The 2,369-nt window shown below is 41.5% G+C and overlaps 1 protein-coding gene across 1 annotated transcript in view; it reads right to left on the bottom strand.

The window, feature by feature from the left end:
- Nucleotides 1–2,139, bottom strand: part of hid1a (HID1 domain containing a) — an 11,438-nt gene extending 9,299 nt beyond the window's left edge. The window contains exons 1-2 of the mRNA XM_010738596.3: nt 1,851–2,139; nt 1,051–1,200 (exon numbers count right to left, since the gene is read on the bottom strand). Coding sequence (XP_010736898.1) covers nt 1,051–1,200; nt 1,851–1,916 — 216 coding nt within the window. The 5' untranslated portion in view covers nt 1,917–2,139. The remainder of the gene's footprint in view (nt 1–1,050; nt 1,201–1,850) is intronic.
- Nucleotides 2,140–2,369: the final 230 nt, after the last annotated feature.

Genomic DNA, 2,369 nt, shown 5'->3' with positions numbered 1-2,369 from the left:
TTCAGATGGATAAAAAAGGTTATCGAATGCTATTTTAATCTAAATCTAGTTCGCTACAACAACAGTGGTGCCTATTAGTGCTGCGTTAATATGAATGACTTGATGGGGCTGCTGAAAAACCTGAACAGTATATGTAATATTTCTCTTTGAATATCCCATCAACTGGGCGCTAGTGGTTTAGTTTCTGGAGAACAAAGATACAAAAGTTTTATCAACAAACTGCAGCATCTGATACATTTTATATTAAAGTCTGTGTGTACACACACACACACACACATTTACACTGGGAAGTAGGCTAGATATCTACAGTTTGTTTAATGTGGCAAATATTTGGTCTATGAGATGGAGACATAGTTGTTGTTTTGGGCCTTTTACAGTGGAAAATGATTCAGCCTGTCTCTAAAATCAGTTCAGCTTCAAGGGCTCTCGTCTCATCCTCTTTATTTAATTAGGCTGTCAGTACCTTGGGCCTTGGTGTGTGTGGCTTGTTTTCTCTTGTTTCTCTTTGATTTCAGGTACCACCCTTTCATTACCAGCTGTAGGCTATAAAGGCCTACCGGGTGTTTCAGTGGTGGCGTGGTCCTGCAGCCAGTGGTTCGTTGTGTGCGGTGTAATTGTTCGTTTGAGGAAGACTTCTCTTTACGTTGTATGACTTTTTTTTTGTTGCTGAATAAATCCCTGCAATTGCAGACGGTCCTTGGTTCATCCCTTTTGTTCTTGGTCTTTACTTTAATTGTTACCTTCCTATGTTCCCCTAGATCAATTTCTGCCCTGTCTGGGTCATAACAGTATGTCTGTTTTGTTTCTGATAGGCAGCTTCAAACGGAAGCTGGTACCAAGAGACAGGAAGTGAAGGGAAAGGAAGGGAGGCTGACTCACTTATTCCCCTTGCTGACAGACTGTGCTGGCCTCTAGTAAAAGAAAAATCTGCAGTGTTTCAAAACAACATTGTTTCATGATGCAGCCTCAAAACAAGGGATGTCTCCAGTCTCATCTCATAACCAAATCTGCAATGCATGGATGCATTAACAGTTCATGCAAGCATTGTACCTTATAGCAGAGGGTTGCTAAATTCGAGGGGGACTCCTCTCTGACTGCTCTTATCTCTGCGGCTGGCACCAGTGCAAAAACATCCTGGACTGTGGTGGTGGTGTCTGCCCAGAACTGGTCCCAGAAGGCATCATCTGTGGCTTCAACTGGCTGTAAAAAAAAAAAGATTTCAATTTCCAAATATCTGAGCCAAATGGAGCATTTTATGTCAATGGGGTTTAAAACACAATAGGCTGATTGATCTAACAGTGCATTAAAATATCATGTTGCCCCCTTTTCAATACATACATGGATGTTTAGTTATACACTATAGAGCTCACCCAAGGCCTGACTAATGGCAATGTAAACATAACCTTTATTCTAACAGCAGAGAGGAGACATTATCTGGTACACTGATCTCAGCACAGTCCACCTGCCGCATCTGCAAACGTGGTCATTTCCAAACCTGCGTCATCATTTCTGATTTAACTACGCCATCGTTTATTTTGTCGTCAAAGCTAAACATGTACAGCCCGAATACAGATCCATGGTAATCTCAGCCTTCATATCGGCCATCATTTAATCCAACTGTTCATGACAAACACGACATATTTAGTGCTTATGAATATATTATGCAACATAAATGACTGTGAATTGAAAACCCAGCATGCAAAAGAGGTTGAGACAGGTTTTTTTTTTTTTGTTGTTGTTGTTTTTTTGCTGCCACATCATACGCGTTATCTCATCTCCTCGGTGATGCTCTCCAGTGCGCAAATCGGTACACTATCTCTCTATGTAAGCCGTGATGGAGGCGTATGTACCTGTGTTTTGGTGGTCAGCTGAATCACTGCTTTCCTGAAGTTCAGTTTAGAGTCGGTGCTGCCCATTGCGATTATATCCCTTTATAATAACAGGACCGCTGCTGCTGCTGAGAATCCTTGTTAATCTCACCCCCGTCCTTCGCTTGAGTCATTGGCGGAGGCGTTTTCTTTTTTTCAGCACTATTGGCTGGCTGGACCTGCTGCACTATAGGCTGTAACTTCCGGGTTGTGGAGCTGTCCACCATTCAGTCAGATTGGATGTTTTGTTTCCAATATTTTGGCCGCTATATAGAAAATATTTTAATATTCTCACGCTGGAAATTGCTCAATACGGTCATATAAAATCACCATGGCGGTTTTATTGGGATATGAGCTGCACTCACTGTCTGTCATTATAGACCTGCTTTTTTTTTTTTTTTAAGTGAAGACACAGCTCGGTATTTTCAACCCATGGAGCAATAATTACATTCACCATTCAACAAAACAGTTTTATTGTAAACAGCGACATCTTTTGGGGGA

This window comes from Larimichthys crocea, chromosome XII (genome assembly GCF_000972845.2).
Source record: "Larimichthys crocea isolate SSNF chromosome XII, L_crocea_2.0, whole genome shotgun sequence".
Lineage (NCBI taxonomy): Eukaryota > Metazoa > Chordata > Actinopteri > Sciaenidae > Larimichthys > Larimichthys crocea.
This window is presented reverse-complemented; position numbering and strand designations above follow the sequence as displayed.